The sequence below is a fragment of the Stegodyphus dumicola genome, chromosome 3, assembly GCF_044657685.1.
Source record: "Stegodyphus dumicola isolate Sdum_Otavi_A_Nest chromosome 3, ASM4465768v1".
In the NCBI taxonomy this organism is placed as follows: Eukaryota; Metazoa; Arthropoda; class Arachnida; order Araneae; family Eresidae; genus Stegodyphus; species Stegodyphus dumicola.
In genome coordinates, this window is record NC_140770.1 from 119,858,126 (window position 1) to 119,884,003 (window position 25,878).

Genomic DNA, 25,878 nt, shown 5'->3' on the forward strand with positions numbered 1-25,878 from the left:
AAGTTACGGATGCGCAATTATTTGTGTTATTATTATGTTGTATGCTATATATTACAGAGAAAAATGTAAGGGGATCGCTGAAGGAAACTATTCTTTTAAAAAAGTAGTCGATGTAAGAAAAAGGCTGCGTTTCCCTTCATTAAACATAAACGATGTAAAGTTCAGTTAAAAATAAAGAAAACTTATTTTTACTCTTACTAATTGTTTTACTTATTTTTATCTTAATAATTATGTTACTTTAATTTTCGAAAAAAAAATAAACTCCTACAGAATTACTCACATTAAAAGTAAATTTTATATAGATTCTGTGTATTATACGGGCAGTACGTGCAAATGTAGATAGTTTTAACTTCGAAGGCACTGAGCTGAAATTGAATCCCAACTGCTATGTTTGCATTACTATGAATCCTGGCTATGCTGGGCGATCTGAGCTTCCAGATAACTTGAAGGTAAATTTCTTTCATTACTAATTCTTTTTTTAATATTGATAAAATTTTATTCTTCAATTATGCAATCTGCATTATATTGAAAATTTCAGTGCTTGTTCTTCTTAGGTCTTGTTCCGCACTGTTGCCATGATGGTTCCAGATTATGCAATGATCGGAGAGATCTCTCTATATTCATTTGGATATCTAGATGCTCGTAATTTGGCTGTCAAAATTGTAACAACTTACCGTTTATGTTCTGAGCAGTTGTCATCTCAAAATCATTATGACTATGGAATGAGAGCAGTAAAAGCAGTACTAGCTGCTTCTGGAAATTTAAAGCTAAAATTTCCTGATGCGAAAGAGGATATTCTTGTAAGTAAATACATTCCTGAATACTTCACGGCTTTGAAAATTTAGGCTGTACTGAAAATAATGCTAAGGTCGGCCTAACATTTTAATTAACGAATGCAAAACATTCAAAATCCTGATGTTGGAATGATTTTTCCTCTTTGCTAAGGTACCACTCGACATAGTTTCCATTACAAACTATTGCATTTGTACCAAATTATCGTTTCCAACTCTTCAGTTATTTTTCGAAAATTTTAAGTGGGCATGCATGGTTTATCTTCAGATTGGGCTTACTTTCTTTAACTTCGTCAGTTTGTGCTATTGCTCTTGTCGGGAAAAATGTATTACAAGGTGGGCACGATTGTCTGAATGTCCACCTTTTTAAAATTCGACTTAAGGATTTTTCTGTCTGTACTCTTAACTCTGGGCAGTCCATGGGTAAGGATCATATTGAGAAATGCAGTGCACCAGTATCTTTTCATTCTGTTGCTCTTAAGTATTGGGAAGCAAGATCAAGGCTAATGTCTTAGTGGCCAAATGTCTGGATTTGTATAAATACATATATTACAAGGTGGTGAAAATTAAAAAATACCATAAATATACCAAAATGAACCATGCCATAAATGTTACCATAAATGAATATGTTGGCGATAATCCACGGAGCCGACTAGATACCATACTCTTGTTGTTTTGTCTTGGCCGCAAAAGTCTAACTAGGCCCAGAGCGTCAATAGACTGCATCCATTTATTCTCAGTAACTCAATGCCTACACATTATTTGCACTTCATATTATAGGGTTGTATTTGATTAGAAACTGTTAGCTTATCAGACGAAGCGAATTATCGCTGTGCCTAAAAAAAAAAGTGCATGCTATGGAAAGATTTTTATTAACCTTTTTTACTAAACAGAAATTAGAACATCAAGGCATGCTTTTGTGCTAACAAAATCAACCGCAACGGTGCTGATGCAACTAAATGTTTATAAATAAAATAAAAACATTTCGAATTATAACCTATAAAATTTTACCATCATCTTAAAGTAGGTGTAGTTATAAGCATACCTGCAAAAAATTACAGTTTTTATTCAAAATTCCCTAATATATACATCTTAAAGTAGGTGTAGTTATAAGCATACCTGCAAAAAATTACAGTTTTTATTCAAAATTCCCTAATATATACACGAATTTACATATTTTCGCGTACTGAAATTTGGCATATTTTGGCAGTAAATTTTAATTTAAAGCGTAGGCTTATTAATCAAAGACTACATAAATTTAAATCTAAGCTGACTCAAAGTTATGCTTCCATCTGAGAAATTCAAATGCTATTTTCCATCGCATTTAAAAAAAGGGAGCATTTTAACTAGTTTGATTTATTATGCAATTATTCAGCATATGTTCAGAGGGTAGAAAGTTTTTCCATCATAGATCCATATGAAGTATTTGGCTTTTTGAGTCTTTTTCGTCGAAATTCGTTCAAAAATCCTCATATTATTGCCTGCATTAGAATTAATATATACATCTTAAAGTAGGTGTAGTTATAAGCATACCTGCAAAAAATTACAGTTTTTATTCAAAATTCCCTAATATATACACGAATTTACATATTTTCGCGTACTGAAATTTGGCATATTTTGGCAGTAAATTTTAATTTAAAGCGTAGGCTTATTAATCAAAGACTACATAAATTTAAATCTAAGCTGACTCAAAGTTATGCTTCCATCTGAGAAATTCAAATGCTATTTTCCATCGCATTTAAAAAAAGGGAGCATTTTAACTAGTTTGATTTATTATGCAATTATTCAGCATATGTTCAGAGGGTAGAAAGTTTTTCCATCATAGATCCATATGAAGTATTTGGCTTTTTGAGTCTTTTTCGTCGAAATTCGTTCAAAAATCCTCATATTATTGCCTGCATTAGAATCTTATCACATGCATTAATATTTTTTCTCAATCAGATATAATAAGGCAAAGAAGTTTGGAGAAATTCGTGATATAAGAAGTCAGATGCATTAATAAGAAATAAAAACTTATAATCAGACTATCTTGATTTTTATTTCATATTTGTATCTTATTCTGCTAGGCAATTAATATGTACTGCTAAACTTCTGAACATGACCATTACTGTCCGGATGCGCACTGGAAAAAAAAAAAAAAAAAGTTTTATATCTCCCGTTCTACTGGGCCGAAAATTCAAATTGCGTTTTTCATGTCTCGAAAGCGCCACTCAGGATAATATGTATTAGATTTATATATAGCATTGTTCTAATATAGCGATTTTGACACAAAATCGGACTTTTTCTGAAATAACATACCACGTTTTCTCCATATTTCGATTCTACGACTCAAATTATACCACACTGCCAAGTTGCGTAAAAGTCGCACGAGTCGTTTTAAAAAAATTAGCTCCTCAATGTTAATTGAATTTGGCATATATTTATTAATAATATCTCTTTTTTGATAAAACTTTTTTTATTTTTCCTTTCAGATTTCGAAATTTAGGCTCATTCCAAATAAAGTTCACCCATTTCTTATGTTTTATTTTTTAAATAATTTTGATAAATTTTTCAAAAAAAAAACATTTCGAATTATAACCTATAAAATTTTACCATCATCTTAAAGTAGGTGTAGTTATAAGCATACCTGCAAAAAATTACAGTTTTTATTCAAAATTCCCTAATATATACACGAATTTACATATTTTCGCGTACTGAAATTTGGCATATTTTTTTTTGAGCGATAATAACGCCAAATTTGGTTTATGGATTTTTGTTACAGTGAATTGCCACAGATATTATTAACTTCAAATTTCAAATAAATTTTTACGGAGAATTAATGATATGACATTTTTCCCTTAGTGAGGCGTAATAAATATTTATTAATACTATATGAAAAGTTATTTTTTTAAAATTATAGATGATATTAATATTATTCAAATTTTAACTTTTTTAAAATTTCTTTCTTTCTTCCTTTTTTTTTTTTAAATATTTGTAAGAGTAAATTTTTACCTTCGCCGTGTTATCGTCTGCTATTTTACTTTGACTGCATTTAAATTGAATTATCTAAAACTGAGAAAGTTCGTTTGATGTTTATTTTCACAATGTTTTTAAGCAAACGGGACGTTGAAAGTTTGGGTCATGTCCCAGCTTTACAAATTATATATATAAGTATAAATTTTTGCAGTATTCCTCTTCGAAAGAATGTTTAAAGTAGCTAATTTTCTGTCGTGTTATAGATTGTATAAAAAACATGATATTTAATATGATTTAGATGGTTTGTAGCCGATATAATAATCGGGTTACTCAGTGGTATAGAATAAACACTGCTGCACTGTTTTTTTATCTGTCATTTAGCAAAAATCTTTTAATTAAAATATTTATCCTTTGGACTTTGCTTTAAACTTTATTTATAGTTAAAATGCTTAGAAAATGAAAAGCTGTCTTCAACTTGTTGATGTCTTTAACTTGTCTTCAACTTGTTGAACTTGTTGAAGCAGTTGATGTAATTGATATTTTAAAAAAATCGACAAGAATGCAAATTTATGGAAATGTAACAAAATCTTAAATTTCTTGTGGTGAGCACTGAAAATAAATGTAGAAGGAAAGAAGAAAATTAGGGAGAAAAGTAATCAAAAATTTGAAGGGAAATTTGGCTGTCAGAAATACCAAGGTGTTTCGAAGAGTTGGATGCTTTTGAATATACTTTCAGAATATTTCAAGGAATTTGGGTGTTCAAAGAGAAAACACTTGGATGCGTACACCAGCAAATACCATAAACTGACCTTGTGCTAACGGAAAAGACAAAAACGATATCATTGCAGATTAAAGTGAAGAGCGACTGGTTTTCGACTATATGTTTGTGTAATTTAAATTACGTTATAGAACATCGTATCATCATAAACGGAGAATCCCATGATTTCTTAGTCGAATTATTTGAATATTCAGGAATTTATCCAGTGATGTATTCTGAATGTCACCTAAAGACGTTTTCCCTCTTGATGACACCATTCTTTCCTTTCATCTCATGCCTTCAAAATGCTTAGCCTCTAAACACTGATAAAGGCTCTGACCAAATACTGATGAAATGGATTGAATTGGATTATTAAGTTATGGCAAGGCAGGGCTATCTGCCTAAAAGGAGGGATGTCTTCGTGAAGAACTTTTTAAGGGAAACCAGCTGGCATACACGTTACAGTGAGAAAAACCACGTATGCAACCAGCCCGTTCGCCGGGATTCGAACCATGGAGTGAACTTCTAGTGTTCAGCGACTTTACTGTTCGGCCGTTTGTGGGCCCTTATGAAATGGAAGGCGAGAACTTTATTTAAAATGGATGTCAGAAATACCAAAATATTTCGAAAAGTTGGATGCTTTTTAATATACTTTCAGAATGCCTGTAGAAAAAGAGCAAGCCATTAAGAAGAAAAAATAAATTTTTACACAAAATTTAGTATTCTTTTTAATTTAAAACTTTTTAATCTTATGATATTTGATTCTTGCGACTTCTAAAATATGAATAGCATTTTAAGAAACTAAATGTAGGATGATAAAATTGTGTAAAGCAATGAGCACAATCTTAAAGCTATTTAAAGCAATATATGTAAGTTATCCTAAGTTAAAATGTCGTTTATGCATCTTTCTCATTTATATATCTTTTCTGAACGGAACACTGAAGGGCGTGTTAACTATGCTTTAATGCATTTTCTCTTTAATGTATTCAGTTTTCAGATGCACCGTAGTCTGGGACACAAAGTATTCTTCCGAAAGAACCGCAATTCAAATCAATAAAACCAAATCCTGGAAAATTTATATTAAATATATTTAAAATCCTCAGTTCGAATAAATAAACAGAAAATTTTAAAACAATTATCTGAAGAGACAATGCGACACAGACAATTAAAATAAAAGTCTAAATATTTAAAACTAACCTAAAATAATAACTATGACAAAAAAATTGTAAAAAAACTATTTGAAAAAAATAAACGCTCCACCTTTCATTTAAACTACGCAGCTCGAATAGGTAAATAGAAATTTTTAAAACAGTTATTCGAAAGAAACCATGCAACTTAAATAATTAAAATGAAATTCGAAAAAGAAAAAATACTTAAAATAATAACAATTATAATTAAAAATATAATATGAAGAACATTATTTGAAAAAATCTGATGTGTGCACCACATGACTTCCTTGTACGGAATATTAAATTATACGCATATTTTCTTGCATTTCATTTAACTTATTAGATTGAATTAAACCTACTTTCGCCGACAGCGCATAAACCACAATAGAATAAATGCATTCTTTAAAATTCACTTTGTTTACCATAGCGACACTCTGGCGCTAGGTTTACTTAACAGTATTATATTTCGTTCATATTATAACTCAGAATGCACAAAATTTATATCATTTAAAGAATTATCTAATCGTTGCCACATGTTCTATTCAAATACTATAACAAAGCTAGAACGATGTATAAAAGAAATTAAGCAAACAAAACGAAAAAGAAACAGTTTTTTACAGACGATTAATTCAGACGATAATTAATTTTCATTAAATTAATTCAGTTTTCACTTCGCAACAAGGCAAAAATACATAAAAACTCAAAATATCTGTATTAAAAATTGCGAAGTAAATTTTAAATACTTATTTCCTCGAAAAAATTCCAGAAAGGATTAAGCATGATTTAATTCGCAATAGTAAATGAAGGCGTTATTTTTGTGTTGCGAAGCTTAGTGTCTCTAGATTGGCAACAAATCTACAATTCTGCTGTTTCAAATGTAAACAAATATGTCCGCCATGTTATTTAAAACTTAACCGCACTTAAACAGCTTTTAAATTGTTGATAATTGTACAAATATTGCTTCCAGAATTACGAAAGGCATAAAAAATTTAACCCGAAGATAAAAACAACATAATTCAATCATTTTTAAAGCAAAAAATGTACAATTTACAAACATATAAGACTAAAGAAACTGAGATCACTGCGCCGGGTAACAGAGTGGATATATTTATAAATATATTTATATACGTTTGGCGCGGCCGATTGAAACCAAAATACGAGGTGCACATCTAAATGTTATGGTAGTCTTATATACAAAATTTCAACGTTCTGAGGCTACTCGTTTTTGAGTTATGCGAAATACGTACGTAGGTGCATACGTTCGTACAGACGCCACGAAAAATTCTCTTCAGAATTCATTTTAAAGCAGTTTTTTAGTTTTTTTTTTTTGGAGGAAAAGAGTCTTTTATTCTGTCCTTACGTATAGATATTACGCAAAAACATCGTTAAATTGCATTCGAAAGCGGTCAAAGTGGATATTTTCGTTGAAATATGCTGCCTGAAGCTTTTCGCGATTATAATACTTCCTTTTTACTTCGTACAAGGAAGTAAAAAGGAACGATTGTGACTTTTTTCCCACTCACGGTAAAGGAAAATAGGTTGCCATATGTTAAGACGTTCGCCAAGTGAACTATTCTTGGCACAACTGAAAAGAAAAAAAAAAAAAAAAAGCGCCAACATAAACTTGTGAATGTCTCCGTAAATTTCGCACCAAATTTTACAAAATTTCATATCTAGGCATAATTTGAGTTGTAGAATCGAAATATGGAAAAAAATTGATATGTTATTTCAGAAAAGTCCGATTTTGTGTCAAAACAATTATGTTAGAATAGAGCTATATATAAATCTAATATATATCCTAAGTTGCGCTTTCGAGACACGAAGAACGCAATTTGAATTTCGTCAATCGACCCAGTAGAACGGGAGCTATAAGAACTGTCCCTTTTTTTTTTTTCTTTTTGCACAGTGTACGTCGTTTAATCTGTGCAATTTTCTAGAAGTATTGAATCTATAAGTTGTGTGTTGTTTGAAATGTAGAACTGGGGTGAAATGTTTCCAAAAATATGCATTATTTATTGTCTGATTATATATGTATTCAATAAAGCATTTAAAAGCCGATACTATAAATTAAATGGAACTAAAGTCACCGAAAAGTATTATTTATATAGTATATTATATCATTTATTATTAAAAAAATCTGAAAGCTTTCAGATTTCATATTACGCCGAGAGGGACCTTTTTTTTAACGTTTTGTGTGTTACCTTTATTTATCTAATATCATTTTCTTCGTAATTAAACTACATAAAATTCAATTCAACAGCAGTATCATAAAATACTTAAAAACAACATATCTTTAGATTTTCCGATAGACGGTATCGCTCACTGAAGTTAAAAATGTTTATTTCCCTTCGGTGTTGCCACTGTTCGCTTTGAAATCTGAGTTTGTCAATCAAAAATTCATTAAAGTTTTACAAAATATGTAATAGATAATAAACCAAATTCTAGATTCAAAATCCGGGCTTCCAGGGGCTTATGTTCAGGTGAAGGGTTACGTTATTCAAAATTTTATGGCTCTAGGTACCGTCGTTTTTTCAGAGACATGCATATATTCATGCAGATTCTTCATTACTTAATTTCGTTAAATATAAATACACGGCGATAGTCTTTAGCGGCAACAATTTAAAAAGTAATACGCCGTTTATGGTGAACCGATGCCAAATGCCATTTCGAGACTAGCCCTTCTGGGCCAACGCTTCTTTGGGCTAATAATGGAAATCCCGTTAATAGCGTTCATGAAAAATTATTACTAAGCATTTATCATGTGAAAAGTAAGTAAATACTGTATATAAAATATTTGTGATTGTTTTGCCAATTATTTTCAAAAATTAATTCATACTTTTTGTGATTTTCAGCTTTTGCGATCTATACTTGATGTAAATTTACCAAAATTTTTGTCGCATGATATACCTTTGTTTGAAGGAATTATATCAGATCTGTTTCCAGGAGTCACGCTTCCTAAACCTGATTATCAAGTAATTTTTTTTTATATTATAGTTATGCACATTGTTGTATAATAATTAAGCTCTATATAAAGTATAATTTTCTAGTGCAGATTTCTATAGCCCAGTCATACGATATTTTTCATTATAATATTTTTATTTAGCAGTGAATTTGTTACGCAAATACTTTTTTAACGGTCAAACTAATCATTGCAGAACTTTGACTTTTTCATCACTAGATAGAGCAATAAAGGCTCGCCAAGGTGTCATTTGAAAATTAAAAAATTAATTTGCCAAATTTTGGCAGCTTTTCAAAAGTTGTTATATATTTTTAACTATTATTAATTAGCTAAAATTGAGGGATTTTTATAAAACGAGATTTAATCCTCCATTATTAGCAGCCTCAACACTTTATGTGATGATTAGACAAATCAAACAGAAATTTAAATGAGCTTAATGGCATCCTAAGCTGGACTGGAAGGAATGATTTTACTATGTTAAGAGGCTGTCGTTTTTTACTTCCTTGTACGAAGTAATAAGGAAGTATTGTAATCGCGAAAAGTTTCAGGCAGCATATTTAAACGAAAATATCCATTTTTACCGCTATCGAAGGAAATTTAACGATGTTTTTGTGTGACATCCGTACGTAAGGACAGAATAAAAGCCTCCTTTCCTCCAAAAAAAAAATGATAAAACTGTTTTCAAATGAATTCTGAAGAGAATTTTTCGTGGTGTACGTACGTACCTATGTATCTCGCATAAGTAAAAAATGAGTAGCCTCAGAACGTTGAAATTTTGTATATATACACTGCTAATTAACATGTAGATGTGCACCTCGTATTTTGGTTGCTATCGGCCACACCAAACGTGTATAAATATATTTATATATATATCCACTCTGTTACCCGGCTCAGTGATCTCAGTTTCTTTACTCTTGTATGTGTGTAAATTGTACATTTTTTTTTTTTTTTTTTGCTTTAAAATTCATTGAATTATGTTGTTCTTATCTTCCGGTTAAGGTTTTTATGCCTTTAGGAAATCTGCAAGCAATATTTGTACAATTATTAACAATTTAAAAGCTGTTTAAGTACGGTTAAGCCTTATAAGGTATTTCTCCCCCTTTCCTAGCGTACCTTCGTAGTGTAGTGGTTCTGCACACTGGGCCGGTATTCCAAGAGGTACGGTTCGATTTCCGGCGAAGGCGTTGTTAATTTTTCATCTCTCCGGCTTTTCCAATTAACCTAATGTCTCTACAGCCTAATTTTTAAATAACATGGCGGACATATTTGTTTACATTTGAAACAGCAGAATAGTAGATTTGTTGCCAATCTAGAAAGACTAAGCTTCGCAGCAACAAAGATAACGCCTTCATTTATTATTACGAATTAAATTATACTTAATCCTTTCTGGAATTTTTTCGAGGAAATAATAAGTGCTTAAGATTTACTTCAAAATTTTTAATAGAGATATTTTGAGCTTTTATGTATTTTTGCCTTGTCGCGAAGTGAGAACTGAACTAATTGAATGAGAAATACTGAATCGCCTGTAAAAATTTTTTTTTTTTTGCTTAATTGCTTTTATACATCGTTCTAGATTTATTACAGTATTTGAATAGAACATGTGGCAACGATTAGATAATTCTTCAAATGATATAAATTTTGTGCATTCTGAGTTATAATATGGACGAAATATAACGCTGTTAAGTGAACCTAGCACCTGAGTGTCGCTATGGTAAACAAATATAGTGAATTTTAAAGCGTGCATTTATTCTATTGTGGTTTATGAGCTATCGACGAAGTATATGTAATTCAATCCAATAAGTTTAAATGAAATGCAAGAAAATATGCGTATAATTTAATATTCCGTACAAGGAAGTCATGTGGTGTACACTTCAGATTTTTTTTGTTGCTTTTCCACATTTCATGCAGTATATGCTTGAGAAACAAATGTTTGGCCATTTAATTTTAAACATTATATAAACTAAAAAATTAGAAGGTTTTTATTTAAATGCTTTAAAAAGTAATTTTTAGCTTACGTAACGATCTTTTACATATATGACAAAAATTCAGATCTTATTTACGAATTATATTAGGTTGTTTACAGAATTTTAAAGAACAAGTGAAGTGATAATATTAAAATGATAAATTTGTCTCTGATTACAGTCAGTTCGTTTAAGTTTTTATTTGATAGGTTTTATTTAAAAGAAGGGATTGCTTGCAGTTCCACGGTTATGTTTGTCATGATATATAGCCAAGAACAATACAATGGCTAAAAATTATTTTTCACTTTTCAGCGCATTCCGTTAAAACCTTGTAATTTGAAAAGATTATTTTTTATATATTTGATTTCATTGTTCTGTTATCTCTTATATCATCATTATTCTATCATCGCTATCAAAAAAGATAAAATACCTGTAAATGTCCAATGCAAAAAAAAAAAAAAAAAAAAGCATAATATATTATTGTTAATATTTTACCATTCACAAGTTAACAATACATTTAGCCCTAGTTATGTGTGATGCACAAATAATGGGTTATGCAATGTGTTTGAAAAAAAGGTAAGTGTATATTTATTTCCTTAAATATTGATACTAAATACGCACTTTCGATTGCAGAATTTTTCAAAATAATTTAAAGAATTCCGTGAAACTGATTTCAAACTCGGCGAATGAAAGTTTTGCTAAATACAAATTCATAACGTCTGCGTGGTCTCTATAAAAAGTCATTTCTTTTAATAATAAATTAAAAAGGAACTATTTCTTTATAAGCAAAATTGATGAAGCTATTTGTATTAATTATCTGTATGGAAACTGTTGTTATTTATTTATTTATTTTTTTATGTGCAGTGCATCTTCACCCTTTTGAAATTTTGTCGTTAAAAGTACGGGTCTAATAAAATCTGTAGCTATTTTTGCAAGCACCTTATATATAGCATTTGCTATTATCTGCAGTTTAATAATATTGTAATAGGTCTTGGAGTGTATTATTAACAGATGTAGAGGCTCTACTGCCCTAAAATTGTGGTACGTTCCTTCTAATTCATTTCTATGTGCTTGTTTGATATTTCCAAGTATGGTCTTTTATTTTACAGAACTGAATTTATGTGTATTTAATAAGTATGTAAAATAAATAATTATTTAAAAAAATATGCACATGTAGAAACTGACGTAGGAATACCAATAAAGTAGTTTATTAAAGTTAGCAAACATTAAAGTGATATTATAAAGAATTTTCTCCTTCCTCACCGCTTGTCTTCCTGGTGTAATTGGTAGCTTACCCGGCTGGCAGATGGAAGATCCATAGCTCGAATCCTGGCGAAGGCATTTCTGCTTTCTCCCATTTCTTTTTCTCTGATGAATATCTAACATGGTAATAGCTTTACGATGGCTCTCGATTTAAATTGGTTAGATGATAAATTGTCACCATCGGGATTTGGCGACTAGGTCTCCATCCTTTCTCTTCGCTCTTTAAGTGGAGGAGAATGTAAGGAACATTTTCCTTCCTCACCGCGTGCCTTCCTAGTGCAGTTAGAAACACGTCCGGTTATAGCAATATAAATACGCTTACTTTTAATGCAAAAAATGAGACCGAAATTTACGGTTGCGTATTATATGCCAGATGTAAAACCGATAGATTTAAAAATAAGGAAGAGATGAGCTTAAAGAAATGAGGTTTCTACATGTATGTAAGTGCTCTTTGTTTAAAAGAAATGGTGTTGTTGTTGCTGACTTTTCTCACTTGTGTGAAATCAGATCAAGCCCACGAATCTCATCGTGGCCTTTCGTTGTCAAGAGCCTGGGGCACCATACAGGCGACTTTGCTCGATTCCGCCCGCCAGTTTTGAGAGAGAGCACCCCAGGGAGACGAGTTCGAGTGTCTCCCACCCCTTTTTCCCTATCACCAACTTCTCGAGAGGATTTTCACCTTGCCGCACATTTAGAGTTCTCCCATGCCGTACAGACACTATACATTTACAAACATCCATGCCTTCTTCGGGATTCGAACCCGGGTTCTTCGGTGCGGTAGTCAGAGTCAATAACCACTATCCCGGTTGAGCGACACTTAAAAAAATGAGTACCTTATAAATTTCAAAATATTCATTATCAAATAACATGAAAAGTTCATCATCTTCTTCTTCCGTTATACCTTCAGGCACATCCTAGAATTCTGTTTGATCTTTACCATTACTGTTATTCAGATCCATAAATAAATAATCACCTTCCGTTTCATCTGGATTGTTAGATGCACTACACTTTTTAAATGACTTTTGAATTATGTCGAGTTTAATTTCATTCCATGATTTTATTATCCACTCGCGCACTATTTCTAGACTGCCATATTGTATTTGACCTCAATTTGTAAAGATTTTCCCACCTTCTAACACCCACGTACTCCACTGTCGTTTTAAATTTCTTTTGAATATTTTATTGACACACACGGCTGAAACTATATTGGCGTTAATCTGAATATAATAATCGTCCTCTTCATCAGATCCTCTTTCATCTCTTTCTTAGTGTTATCCGTTAGATGGAATTTGAACGTGTCCCAAACTAAAAGACTTTCTGGATTCTTTAGGCACGGCGCTTTTAGCAAACATTTCTTATTCAAGCTTTTGCATCGTTTTGTCCATTCATCCTTTTTCGTGAACATTGAATGAACACCATTTGGGAAATTACATTTCGACATCCTCTTTCTTTTAAAAACAACCATAGATTTTAGTATCGTACCGTCCATTAAACGGGTGAGCACTACGCTGAGGTGAGAATTTCGTGATTTGCTATTTTTATTTGAATCGTTCTTATTCGTTCACATCAGTTGTTTTATTTCCTATTCCGGGAGTTTTATCCATATTTTCAGTATATGACAGTGAATAATTTTTTTCGCCTACGTAGGTCAGAAACGCATTTCTGGAAGCTTATGAATGTGTTGTCCAAATCTTTCGGAAGCGTTTGCGAAACTTTTTTTTCTTCTCGGAGAACTAAATTATTCGCTGCCGTAAATCACACCAAATTAAAGTTGCTTTGAGTTTTCTCTTTTATTTGCATCCTTTTTTTGCCTACTTTAAAGCAAATAAACGTACATTGTTAAAATTAGTCCATTCTGTCGATTCTCTAGGACAGATCGCAAATTATCCTTTTCATCTAGGACAGGCAATTTCGTTACTTTTTACGCAAATCACATTTGTTCTTTGGCATATTAATTATTGTAATTTAATTTTTTCTTCTACCTATGTAAGGAGTTTCATTTAAACCAAACGTCCTGCTTACAGCACAATTTCCATTTTCTTTCGCAAACTGAATGACTTTGCATTTAAAACTGTCACTGTGTTTCTTTCGTTTGGCAGAAAGCATATTTACTATTCGAAAGAACACTAGATCAACTGTATTTCAACTACAGTAAATGACATATCTATATATATTTAAGGTAGAAAGTAGTAAACTAAAAATAGAGAGAAATCGTTGGTAAAAAAAAAGTGCCAATTTTAGATGTATTCAGATGCGTTACTCACTACAAGATTTGTATCATAGTAAAATATGTCCTTTTAGCTGATTTTCTGTGATGTGTATTTGAATAAGCTAAAAATTAAGAAATGTTTTCATTTTGAATCACTGCTTTTATAAATGTTGAAATCTAGGGAAATAAAACTATTTAAAGTTTCCGAGCCTAATTTTTTATTTATTCTGCAGACTTTTCTTGATGTCACTGCTGAAATCTGTGAGAAAATGAATCTTCAAATGTCTGATACTTTTATTTTAAAAATTATTCAAACTTATGAAATGATGATTGTTCGCCATGGGTAAGTGATAATATTTTGGTGTTTCCATTGAAATGTTTAATATGTATTTCTTGCTAATAATTCAATAATGTTTATGTATTATTTAAAAAGCATAAATAATATATTTATGTATATATATATATTTGCTTTTAATTTAAATGCTTCATTCATTTCTGAAACAAATAAAAAAGAAGATAAAAATTGTTATGTTGCTGTAAATGATATTTTATTTTTTATTAAATATGTAAAGACATTAGGTTAATTGGAAGCAAGAGTCATGAAAAATTAGCAACCGCCTTCTTCGGGAATCAAACCGCGGACCTCTGAAATACGCGCCCAGCATGCAGACCACCACACCACGAACACCATGCCAAGAAGGCGGTGAACTACCTTATATACTTCCCCCTTTGTTGGGATTGTTTGGGAACCAATCGCCAAATCCTGGGTTGGGAGAATCATCATTCACCATCCTTTTAGTTCGGGCGAAAGTGTAGAGACATTGGGATTTTTTTGGAAGTAGGAGACTTGAAAATTGAGCAACGCCTTCGCCGGGAATCGAACCTAGGACCTCTAGAATACGCGCCCAGGATGCAGACCACCACACCACGAAGGCATGCCAAGAAGACGGGAGAAATACCTATAAATATGTCTTTTTGAATTTTTTTCTTTAAATAGTATATCAACTTTTTTCTGTCTTTTGAATATGATATTACTTACACTAGTAATGTTTATGATAAATCAATAGTTGCTTGGCAATTTAAGTAAATTACTCAGCTCATACAAAGGAATATAACCAAATAAATGATAAATTTGTTAGCATGTTATTTTCTTCATATTACTACATTTTAATTTTTTTAATTTCTTTTTTATCATAATTAATTAATAAACAATCTTTCCTCAAATCACTGTATTTTAATAGTCACCCAGTTTTTGGAGTAAATACGTAAAATAACTAAAATTTTTGTTACCTATTTTTGTCATTATTGACAAGTTTATATTTTAATTTCTCATAAAATTAAATATATAGGTTATAAAATTATTTTTTGAATTTTTTTCTGAATTATCTACAAGATTTTGGCTTTTATTAATATGAATAAATAAATCATTTTTTGAATTTTCGATCAGAAACTACATAACATTCTAAGTAGCAGATTCCTTCAGTAGTCCGAACTACCAGTTGCTTAACACCAACTGGTAGTTCGGTTCAAGGTTCGAATCCCGCGAACGGGCTGGCTGCATGGGCGTTTTCGTGGTTTTCCCCATGTGTAACGTGTATACGAGCCAGTTTCCCTTAGAAAGTCCTCCACGAAGGCATCCCTCCCCTAAGCAGATAGCCCTAGTGTGCTTTGCCATAATAAAATACACCAACACCAACCTTCAGTAATGAATAATTTTTCTTTTTTTGAAACTGTAAATGTTATATTAAAAGTGATTAATCAGTTTGCTTTAATAATAACCGGCTGATATTAATAAAAATGAAATAAAAGGCGATTAATGTATAAGAATTTATTGGACGATTTGGTGATTATTAATAATTTGCAATTAGGAATGTTGAAAGTAGTAATTTTTAATGCGTCAGTTTGAAACTAGCCATAGCGCCTGCTTAGGAATTAAATATTACTGCGTCAAGCACGTTCGATAATTTAAGTTATTTATTGTCAGTCTGATGTTGCTTTAGTCGTTAATTGCTAAGACATGCACAATTGTTTAATTATAGCCACACAAATTTTACGTTACATGTAAGTTTTAGGGATTTTGGAGCACTGAAGACACGATTTAATGACCATGCTAATTATAATGAAACAGCTGAAAATCGGGGGGAGGGGAATCATTACTTATTTACAACAGAAGAGTATTATTCGTTTTTGGTAAGGATTAAAGAAAACAAAGAGAAAAATTTCGGTAAGCAACCAGAAGACTACTAAAGATTATTGGATTGGATATGGAACAGATGTGCCAGATGCTCTGAGTTGATAAAAAGTTTTCGCAGACTTGTTATTCGCGAAATGTAAACCAAACATGTAAATTAAAAAAGATGTAAAAGCATGGGCTCATACCCTTCGGAAAAAGGAAAACAACGTTAAATTATTTTGTAAAAATGTAAAAAATTCATTTTTCATTAAAGGAGTTGCCATACGATACAAAATCTCATGGTTGCAATTCCAGTCATAATCACCAAATTTGGCGGCGGTGTGTCTGTCAACATCTGTACCCAGGATATGATATTGTAAGAATTGGAATTATCCAAAAACAAAGTGTAACCAATTAAAAAAATGGTTATCTATTATACTTTTAAGAAGGAGAATTTTTAAGTTATTCCTGAGATTCATATTGGAATCAGAGATGAAGGACTAAACAGAATGATAAAATAATTTAAGGTAGGGTATCAAAAATTAGAGTAGAAATTGTTATGATACTCTCATGTCCAAATTTATCTTTACATACCCAAATACGATATACCAAAAATAAAAAAAAATAGTAATATACAATGAAATATACAATCGATCAATATATAATCCATTTCTGCAGAGAATATGTAAAAGACAAGTCTAGTTAGCATTATCCAATCAAAAATAATGAAACGGGTTTTGATATACAAATTCAAGGTGTCACGTTATCTGATGGTGAATCAAGCGCTTAATATCTGAGTAATCTTAATTAAAGTAAATATATGAGTGAATTTCTGCAATACAGCGTCTGCTTTCAGTGTGTAAGCACTCAAAATGGATTATTATGGCTCCAAAGTCTCATTTGAAAGAATCTGTGAATTGGAGAATTATCGGCCATTTACACGCAATGTAGACAATTCTGGAAGAAGTGAGATATGTGAATGTTTCTAGACAAACAGTCTCTACGCTGTGGCAACAGTTTCAGAACTATATTATTCTTGTAAGCAGGCCTGGATAAGGTCGTAAGCGAATAATATCCGCTTCTCAAGATCGATATCTAGCAATAGCTGCCTGTAGTAACTGAAGTGAACACCATCAGTGATCCCAAGTATTCTTTCCTGAGACGGAAAAATAACTAGTATGTCCTCCTTTAAGTCTCTTTCCAGAGCCGAGGTTTAGTTTAATATTTGATTCTATATGTGTTTACATCTGGAGTCAGAAACGCGAAATCTTTAGAACGTTATGGAATGTGACCGTTTCTGTAATGCAGGTGTATAAGTGGAGAAATGGTCGATTAATGCGGGCCTCTACACATTTTCAGCAGCAGATCTGTGAGATATCGGAATAAGATCAAATTTGATATAAGACTTTTCAGAGGAGCATAGGGATCTGACTTTCTATTACTGGACGATGGTACTCATCTACATCGAGAAAAATCTCGTTGACTAATTCTTTGAAAATGATAACATTGATTTAATACCGTGCTCAGCAAAATCTCTTGATCTTAACCCGATAGAAAACTTATGAAACTCACTTTAAAAGCAATTGCACGGAGACATTTGCCTACTGCAGGTGTAAATGCCCTGAAGATCGCATTTCTGGAGGAGTGGTGGAACTTGGTTCTCCAAACATTGATTAACAACGTTATTGGCGGCATGAAAATACATTTTAATATGTGTGTATAAGTCAGGGCATATCTCATATTCTATATTAATTTCATGATTCTTAATTTGTTTCTGAATTATTCTTTTTTATTCCTGGAATTTCTTTGTAACATATTGTAGGGTTTATATTTATTTTAACTAACATTTATTTTAAGTTTAAACTATCTTTCCTGTCAAGCCTTACTTTCCCCTGGAACTGCCAATGCCAGAATATGTAAATTTTAGTAGAACGCGCAAGGATTCAAATTATCAGCGGAAGTATTATGATTTAAATAGAAAGGAAACGAGTTCGGGGTGTGATGTTCTTACTTCACGAGCGCGGAGGTAGTTAGCGAGAAATTGAAGAACCCCGCGTGTCGGCCTATGTGCTTGGCGGGAAGTAGTGTTAATCGTTCAAGTGAGCTTCAAGTCTGCTGAATTAGCAGCGGTATTGTAAAACGCGGTGAGTTAGTTATTTTTAGAGAGCCTCGTATATAGAGTCTTGTCTTTAGTTTCTTTTCAGGTTATTATTTTTATTTGACCGCCGAGTTGGCGCAGTCTGTGAGCGTCAAGAGCACGCAATTGTAATTTATTACGTTGAATAAAAAGGGACTTAAACCCTTCACAAGACTCTGTCTTTTATACAGTTTTCACAGTCACCTCTTGGTTGCGTGCAAGTTGGAGGCGCGCAACGCTACATTGGCGCCCGAACACTTATCGAACTGAAATGGCCGAAAATTGGATGGAAACCGCTGGACAACTTCAAGAAATGACAAGCCAACTGGAAGGATTTGGATACCTGGTCCAGACTTTGAGAGCGTCAATCAAGCCAAACGTCCATTTCGACGGAAAAAATTCGGTGGCGGTATTTCTAGAAGGTCTAGAAAACCACTTTCAGCTCTACCCTGTTCCTGAAAGACAAAAAGTTGCCATCGCCACATCAGCACTAAGAGGACAGGCCGCGCTATGGTGGAAAAATATAGGCAAATTTTTATTAGGGGAATTTGGAAGGCAGACATATACATTTGAAAATTTCAAAAAATCGTTAGTAAAGGCCTTCCCCATAGTGAAAGATCGCGCACGGCTGGAAGCCGAACTATATAGTTTCTATCAACGGGATATAGCAGAATTGACGGACTTTATTCTACGAAAAATTAAGCTAACGGATATGCTGTATGGGAAGAAACCCGATGCGGAGATTATTGAAATAATCTTGCCAAGATTGTTACCCGCTGTTCAAGACTACTTTGAAATTAGAAACCCAAGCACATTGCAGGAACCCTTCGAATTGGCGGTGAAGTTTCAAAATCGCAGAATAGCGGAAAAAGCGAGAGGGGAAACATATTCTCAAAGTACCCGAAGGAAATCTTCAAATGAGGAAACCAGAAATGGAAATCGCTCTTATGGGGGAAAGAGCTATCAAGCTAACTCATCGAAACTCGAAGGTCAAGGCCCAAAAAGAAAATTTGAAAATAAACATCCGCGTACCCAGAAGGCACAGATTGAAAGGAAAGCTTTAAACGAGTAGAGGGGCCTGTGGAAGGGAGGGTCCAGACCCCGGAAGTTTTAAAAAAACCCTCAAATAGACATTTAAATACGGTCATCGTAAAAAACTCACAGCTACCAATTATACAAGTCCTGGTTGGCGATGTACCAGTAGAAGCCCTCATCGATACAGGAGCAGAAGAAAATTTTATGAGTGAATATTTCTTCAAAAAGAATTTTTATAGGGTACGATTATTTAAAACCAAAAATACGGAAATTATAGCGGCGCAAGGAAAAACATGTCACTGCATCGGGAAATTATCATTAAACTTACAGGTAAAAGAGGAAAGTCTCAAAGTATTAATTTTTGTAGTGAAAAATCTGCAAAATTCTTTTATTTTAGGTATGGAGTTTTTAAGGGCCGCGAGGGCCAAATTAAATTTTCAAGATAGTTCCGTGGTGTTGGAGATGGACCAGATGGTGGTGGAACCTGTGGAGACACCGCAAATGGACCTTAGCCATCTGAATGACCATGAAAGGAAAGCAATACAGCAAGTGGTGAGTAATTTTTCTCATTTATTTTCAGAAAAACCAGGAAACTGCCAAATAGTCACGCACAAGATTCAATTAAATGCCGAAAAACCTTGTAGGACTAAACCTTATCGGTATGACAAACAAAAAGACGTAATCATCGAAGAACATATTCAGGAGATGTTAAAGAATAAAATAATAACGCCCATAAATAGTGAGTACGCGAGTCCAGTCGTACTATGTAGGAAAAAGAACGAGTTTCCTCCTTCGGATAAAAGGGCTTGGAGGTTTGCTATCGATTACAGAAAACTAAATAGTATTACCAAATTTCCAGTTTACCCTTTGCCGGTTATAGACGAGATCATTAGACAGATCAAATCGACAAGATATATGTCTACTTTGGACTTAACGTCTGGCTACTATCAAATAGCTATGAGACCCGAAGATATACATAAAACCGCGTTTATAACAAAATCGGGGACTTATGCATTTTTACGCATGCCTTTTGGGTTGTGTGGGGCTCCATCAACATTCCAGAGAGCTATGGACATTGTTCTAAAGCCTGTCCTAGGAAAATCAACTTTAATTTATCTAGATGATATAATTATAACGAGTAGTACGTTGGAACAACACATTAATGATCTAGAACAAGTTTTTAAATTATTAAAAGAGGCCGTTCTTACAATTAACGCCTCAAAATGCAAGTTCGCAACTAAAGAACTTAAATATCTCGGTTATAAAATTTCGCAAAAGGGTATAGAAACGCAAGATTCAAAAATAAAGGCTATTAAGAATTTCCCACCGCCCAACACCGCCAAGAAACTTTCTTCTTTCCTTGGGTTATGTTCTTACTATCGATCTTTCATAAAAGATTTCGCTAATATTGTTGAACCACTCTTAGTAATCAAAAGAAAAAGGGGTAAATTTACGTGGACAGCGGAAGCTAACACAGCATTTGAAAGATTAAAAGAAGCGCTCATTAATGCCCCTGTTTTAAAATTCCCGGAGGGGGATGAAAACCTGGAAATTGCAGCAGATGCGTCAGACTATGCGGTGGGTGCGGTTCTTATGCAAAATAACCATCCTCTGGCATTTTTTAGTAAAACATTGAATCAGACACAAAGGAATTATACAGCTACAGAAAGAGAAACATTAGCCGTATTAATGGCTGTACACAAATTTCGAGTTTATTTCGGGAAATCGCCAGTAACAGTCTTTTCGGATCATACGGCTGTTGGTAGACTTTACTCGGGGAAAAACCTAACGCCCAGGTTAATAAGATGGGCTTTAAAACTCCAAGAATATAATATCACAATAAAATATAAACCGGGTAAGGAAAACAATGTAGCTGACGCACTTTCTCGTATAAAACTGGACGATGAAGGAAATGAACTTAAATGCGCTGTGTTGACTTCAAAAATTTTAGATTCTAGAGATACGATTATTACTGAACTGAAAGCTGATCCTGAATTTGGAAATATCTATGCTTATTTGAAAGACCCCGAAAGCTTCGAGCACACAGATATCGATGCGATAAGAAATAGAGCAAAAAACTATGAAATAATAGATAATTTATTATTTTATACGAAAACAACAAACGAAAATCTTGAGTATAAACCAGTCATCCCAGCCTCGCTTCGATTAAGCGTTTTGAAGGAATTACACGAAGCAAAAACAGCGGGCCATTTAGGGGTCAGAAAGACTTTAAAAAGGCTACGCGAGGCGGTATATTTCCCGCAATTATACAAAATAGTAACGGCGTATGTCAGGTCCTGCAATCAATGTCAGTTAATAAATGATATTAATTACAGCCCGGCGGGTACTTAAATAGCATTCGCGCTACATTTCCGAATGAAATTTTAGGCACAGATCTTCTTGGTCCCTTCCCCCAGAGCGAGTTAAATAAAAATCGTTTTCTTTTAGTAATAGTAGATCATTTTTCAAAATGGACAGAAATTGTTCCACTTAAACGCGCGTCAGCCAAAACAGTCGCAGATGCATTCTTACACAGATACATTTTAAAATACGGTGCACCGATAAAAGTCATTAGCGATAACGGAAAACAATTCATTAGTCAAATATTTGAAAACATATGCAATGGACTTGGCATACGCCATATCAAAATGGTTCCGTATAGACCACAGGCTAACATAGCAGAAAGAGTTAATAAAAACATAGTAAAAATAATTCGCAGTTACGTGAGCACACATCACAAGCGCTGGGATGGCTACATAAATGAATTAGCTTATGCTTTAAGAACGGCAAACCATGATACTACGGGAAAAACTCCAGCAGAATTATTTTTAGGCAGAAAGTTAATTACGCCTTTAGATAAATTATTCTTTGTGCAACAAAGAGAGCAGGAGTTTAAACAAAAAGATGTGCAAAAGCTGATTGATCAGGCGCTTAAAAGCTCGGATACGGCAAGAAATAGGCAGAAAATATACTATGATAGAAAACGCCGTGAAGCAGATTTTAAAGTTGGGGATAAAGTATTGAAGCGGAAATTTTCTTTATCAAGTACCCCAAACAATTTTACGGCAAAGCTAGCTCCAAAGTTTGAAGGCCCCTATGTAATTCAGGAAATCAAAGGAGTAGTATTATATCTTAAGAACGAGAGAGGGGAAATCTGTAAAGCAAGTCCCGACCAGGTGAAAAAATACTATAATCCAAATGATTTTGAAATCCTTAAAAGTTTCTTGCAGGACTCAAGTCTAAACGAAGTAGAAGGTCCAGAGATAACAACAACTATTCCACCACCCAAGAAACAGAGAACTGAAGAGAGACCTAGCCCTTCTACAACCCGGACGTCGGTAGCAAAAAGAAAAAATAACTTTCAAACTCCAGCGTTTAAGAAAAACAAAAATACAGATGAACCGGGTAAAGAAACCGTGGTAAAGAGAAAAACACCACCTACAAAGGATCGCAGGAGAAATTATACATCAAGGAGAACGCGCACACGGCCACAGAGTCAGGTGCCAGCAAGGCCGCCGTTCCGGAAACTGAAACGGCAACAGGAGGCACAAAAATACGACGAACAGAAGAAATTCAAGGACTCCAGACCGGAGGACGTCAAGACCAGCCGTCCCAGGGAAAAACGGAAATGCCAACCACCAGACGATTACTCCGCCAAGAGGCCAGCATGTAGAGGACGCAAAAGAAAAAGTAATGTGGACGATACTCGGAGGGCAGTAAGGAGAAGAGTAACATCCATGAAACCTCTAACTTGGGACCAATATTGCCAAAAACGAATGACGGAGTTTCAAGCATCGAAAACTCAAAGATAAGTTAAAACCTTCTATAAATTTTTTTTCTCTTTTGTTCCGAAATGTTATGCATAAGTACGAAGATCTATGTTTTGACGAAAGTCAATATGTCTCGGTTGAGACTTAGTTTTGTGTTACTTTATTTAGCTAAGGCAAAAGTATTATTTTCTTTAAGTGTAAAAGCTAAAAACAAGCATTTTCTGTTGGTCGAAAGACTAATTCTGTTATGTTAAAGCCAAAATTTGGCCGAAGATAAAAATAACTTCGTATTCTTGTATTAATAAGAATTTTAGTTTCAGTGCCGCCAGCTTGGCGAAGAATGAGTAAAGTAAAAATTTATTTTCTCTTATTCATTTTATGATACATTGTAAAAATCATATGTATTAAAATTTTGTAAATGTACGTAAATACTTGAATGTTATGTAAAAGTAGAATTTAGTCTAGAAGCATAAAATTGTAGATGCTAAAAGTGAATGCTTAAAAGTAATGAAGTCAAAATTTAAGTATTAAATTGTAGATAAAGTTATGCTTTAGAGCGAAAGCCTGCATGTTTAAAGATGAATGAGGGGGAAGTTAGAATGAATGTGTTTTGTAGGGTTCTCCACCTACATTTGAATTTTTAAGAATATTAAAGTAGCTCATTGAGTTGTAGAATGTCGAGTAAGGTGTGTCTATTTGGTCGTTGAATTCTAACAAATCATGGTGGTTAGGGAAAGTGTTGTAAGACTAAAACACGAATATTCCCGTTTGACACCACACACGGTGGAGAGCCAGGGTAAAGTTAAATTAATGCTTGAAAAATTGAATGAATGTGAAGTAAGCAATAACTAAGAAAAACGAATCGTTTAAAAACAAAAATTTATTGTGTCAAGAAAGTGTAAATTATAATGTATTTAGAAAGATACTGATACTTATTCCTTCCAGATGCTGGAAGGAAAGACCAAGATTGATTGATGAAGTCCAGGAAAAGTTGCTGTAAGAAGAGAAAGTTATAACTATCAACAGAAATTTTAGTATACAATTTGTTACATAAGATTTTTTTTTTTTGTGTGTGTAAACGAGGTTCTCGCCAGTTAGTTCAGAATTAGAGAAACTTACAACAGGTCGTTTGTAGGACCTGCTTCCAAGTTTTCCAAATTCTGGCAGCGGCAAATGTAGGGTTTATATTTATTTTAACTAACATTTATTTTAAGTTTAAACTATCTTTCCTGTCAAGCCTTACTTTCCCCTGGAACTGCCAATGCCAGAGTATGTAAATTTTAGTAGAACGCGCAAGGATTCAAATTATCAGCGGAAGTATTCTGATTTAAATAGAAAGGAAACGAGTTCGAGGTGTGTGATATTCTTACTTCACGAGCGCGGAGGTAGTTGCCAGAAATTGAAGAACCCCGCGTTTCGGCCTGTGTGCTTGGCGGGAAGTAGTGTTAATCGTTCAAGTGAGCTTCAAGTCTGCTGAATTAGCAGCGGTATTGTAAAACGCGGTGAGTTAGTTATTTTTAGAGAGCTCGTAGTTAGAGTTTTGTCTTTAGTTTCTTTTCAGGTTATTATTTTTATTTGACCGCCGAGTTGGCGCAGTCTGTGAGCGTCAAGAGCACGCAATTGTAATTTATTACGTTGAATAAAAAGGGACTTAAACCCTTCACAAGACTCTGTCTTTTATCCAGTTTTCACAGTCACCTCTTGTTTGCGTGCAAGTTGGAGGCGCGCAACGCTACAATATTATTAACATTTTTATTGTTTGATGGTGCAGTTTTACATCATATGCAGTGCTCATAATTATTTTCCTCTGTATTTATTAATGTGTTATGATGTTATGTATCAGCCACATAAATTCAAAAATTATAGTTACAGTTTCTGAGAAATTGATGATTTTATTCACGTCAACATAATTTTCAACATGGGTATATGTTTAAACTCTGACAAAAGAAATAAAGCGTTCCAGAAAAGGCAGACAACCCTCGAGTTTCTTAGTTCAAAATCAATTAGCCTAGCCTCAAATTTATAATGTTTTAACAAAAGTGTCTAACAAATTTATTCACTTAACAACATTAAAAACAAAATGAAAAGAGGAGCTTTCTTACCTACATCTACTTCTTACATACATTCCCAGCATTTGGAGCACCGTACATCTTACAAAGTGACAATAGCCAGAAATTCGCTAATCAAATTTTTGAAGAAGTTTACGGGATGTACAGTAAACTCAAAACTGGTTTTGGAGAGCGAGGACGTAGTCAGTTACGAAGCTCAGTTGAAAGAGAGAACAGCATGTTGGAAATATGTTATTATGTTTATGGAACAAATAATGCAACGAAACAGTCAGAAGGAATAAAATTTATTCATTTTATGGAAAATATGCGCGCTATTTTAGATTAGATCAAAGTTCATATAAAACTGTATTAAGAAAAGGTAGGGTTGAAGTTGATAGGCGGAATATTACAGTTATTAAAATTTCTGCTGTAAATTAAGTACAAAACAAGGCATTTAAACAAGGTGTTCCCGAAAAATGAATTTACCATCTATAACGAAACTTTTAGTTCAGTTCGAGATACTAAAATAAGTCTAAGAGAATGCGTTTGTAAGAATGTTAACGTAAGTAGTCAAGGATTTCAGTAGCGCAAGTATTCAGGATATTTTAACTCAAATCGCTGAAATGTAATATGTAAAAATCTTTTGTAATG

At 33.2% G+C, this 25,878-nt stretch overlaps 1 protein-coding gene across 1 annotated transcript in view; it reads left to right on the forward strand.

Moving 5' to 3' along the window:
- LOC118183862 (dynein axonemal heavy chain 7-like) overlaps window positions 1-25,878 on the forward strand; it is a 368,025-nt gene that overhangs the window by 132,267 nt on the left and 209,880 nt on the right. The window contains exons 28-31 of the mRNA XM_085812440.1: window positions 303-449; window positions 555-800; window positions 8,525-8,644; window positions 14,298-14,407. Of these exons, the coding sequence (XP_085668566.1) occupies window positions 303-449; window positions 555-800; window positions 8,525-8,644; window positions 14,298-14,407 (623 nt within the window). The remainder of the gene's footprint in view (window positions 1-302; window positions 450-554; window positions 801-8,524; window positions 8,645-14,297; window positions 14,408-25,878) is intronic.